The sequence below is a fragment of the Fonticula alba genome (genome assembly GCF_000388065.1).
Source record: "Fonticula alba strain ATCC 38817 unplaced genomic scaffold supercont2.3, whole genome shotgun sequence".
Classification (NCBI taxonomy): Eukaryota; order Rotosphaerida; family Fonticulaceae; genus Fonticula; species Fonticula alba.
In genome coordinates, this window is record NW_009242973.1 from 2,095,192 (window position 1) to 2,096,842 (window position 1,651).

The 1,651-nt window shown below is 72.3% G+C and overlaps 1 protein-coding gene across 1 annotated transcript in view; it reads left to right on the plus strand.

The window, feature by feature from the left end:
* Positions 1-1,202: 1,202 nt before the first annotated feature.
* H696_02230 (hypothetical protein) overlaps positions 1,203-1,651 on the plus strand; it is a gene marked incomplete at both ends in the record, with an annotated part of 3,468 nt that continues 3,019 nt past the window's right edge. Inside the window, one exon of the mRNA XM_009496132.1 lies at positions 1,203-1,241. Coding sequence (XP_009494407.1) covers positions 1,203-1,241 — 39 coding nt within the window. The remainder of the gene's footprint in view (positions 1,242-1,651) is intronic.

The window sequence follows — 1,651 nt, forward strand, 5'->3', positions numbered from 1 at the left end:
GGGCCGCTGACTCGCGAATAGGGGAGAATAATACCGCCGGCGGGGGCGGGCGCCCGAGTGTCGCGAGAGCGCATGCCCCGCCCGTGCCGGTGGCATCCCTCGCTCTTGGCCGAGCGTGGCCTCGGGGGAATTATTGCGGCCCGGCCGGCCCATGTGTCGTCTGCGTGGGATGCATGCCTGTGTTCGTTCGGCCGGGAGATGAGAGGCGGCGCCTCGGGGGCGGGAGCCTGGGGGAAAAAACAACAACAGGAGAGGTGGACCCGGCCGCGAGGCGTGAAAGCCCTGCCGCCTCTCCGGCGCAAGGGCGCGTGTTGGGGCACATATATGTGCGTGCGCACGCGTGGCGATCCCCGGCTCCAAGCCCCGCGGCTGGGCCTTCCAATGACTGGAGATTAGATCCGCGATTCGACCCGGACGTGACGACACGCTGGGGCGGCCCAGGTCCGGGCGGCGGCGGGCCGAGCTGACAAGGCGGCGGTATATCGGCGGCATACAGCCGGGGGGGGGGGGAGGTCCTACCTCCCTGCCCGAGGCACCGGGCACGCGCGCCCACGGGCGTCGAGTGTGCTGCGCTGGGGGGGGGGGGCGTGCCGGCGCCGCATCCGCGGGCAGCCCCGTCCCTCCCCAGGGGGCGCGGAGGGCGGGGGGGGGCCTCGACGCCTCTCTTTTGCCGTCCCCGTAGCCGGGAGGCGGGATGGGCCTGCACTTGCGCGGCGGACAGAACTGGTGCGGGCCGAGAGACTGGGCCTTTCTCACGCGCGCGGTGGGCCGTTTTTGTGGTTTTTTTTTTTTGTTGGGGGTTGTTCTGGCTTCTTCTTTTTCACGCACGCGGATTTCCGTGCCCCCCCCCCCCCCCCCGCCCCTGCCCCGTGTGGGGGTGGCGTCCTGCTGGTCGGACGCTATTTTGCCGTTGGCTGCCCCTCGCCCGGGTGGGCCGGCACGGGGGGGGGAGGGGGGGGGGAACGGCAGTGGCACGAGGAAAAGCCGGAGGTCGGCCCGGCTCTGGCGTCGTCCTGTGTTTCGGGCCCGCGCGGGCCTGGAACCGGGGAGACAACACCTTGGCCGCTCTCGAGGGTCCGAACCACTCTGGGGCGAGGGCCAGGACAAACAGGCCGCCGCGGCCCGGTCCCGGCCCCAGGGGACCTGCCGAGGAGGGGCCCGAGGCCACCCCCCCCCCCCCCGTCCTCAAGCCCAGGCTGCGGATGGGGAACGTGCGACGCTCTTCCATTGAGTGGGTCCCGGTGCGTGCGGCGGGGGCGATGCTTGGGGGGTGGGGCCTCTCGCGGGCCCTCGGCCTGTCTGTGGGAGGGCGGCGTGCGCGCGTGCGTGTGCGCGTGCGTGTGTTTGCGTCAGCCCCCCGAAGAGGCGGCCCGCCAGCCGGTCGCGCCCTCCTCGTCCGGGTTTCATAACCGAGTGAGCCCCGGGTTTGAGAAACGGTCGCGATCACTGATCTCGTCCTTCCTCCCCCTACTACCGCCGCACCACCGCCCCCTTTCCCCCTCTCCCCCTCCCCGCCTCCGTTGCCCCGCCGCCTCCCCCCTCCCGAGCCCGCCGCGCACCGCTCCCCCTCGTCATGGCGTCCACCTACGGCGGCGTCGACGACGACCAGGCCGGCCTGATCCAGCACACGGATACTGAGGCTGGCTTCCCC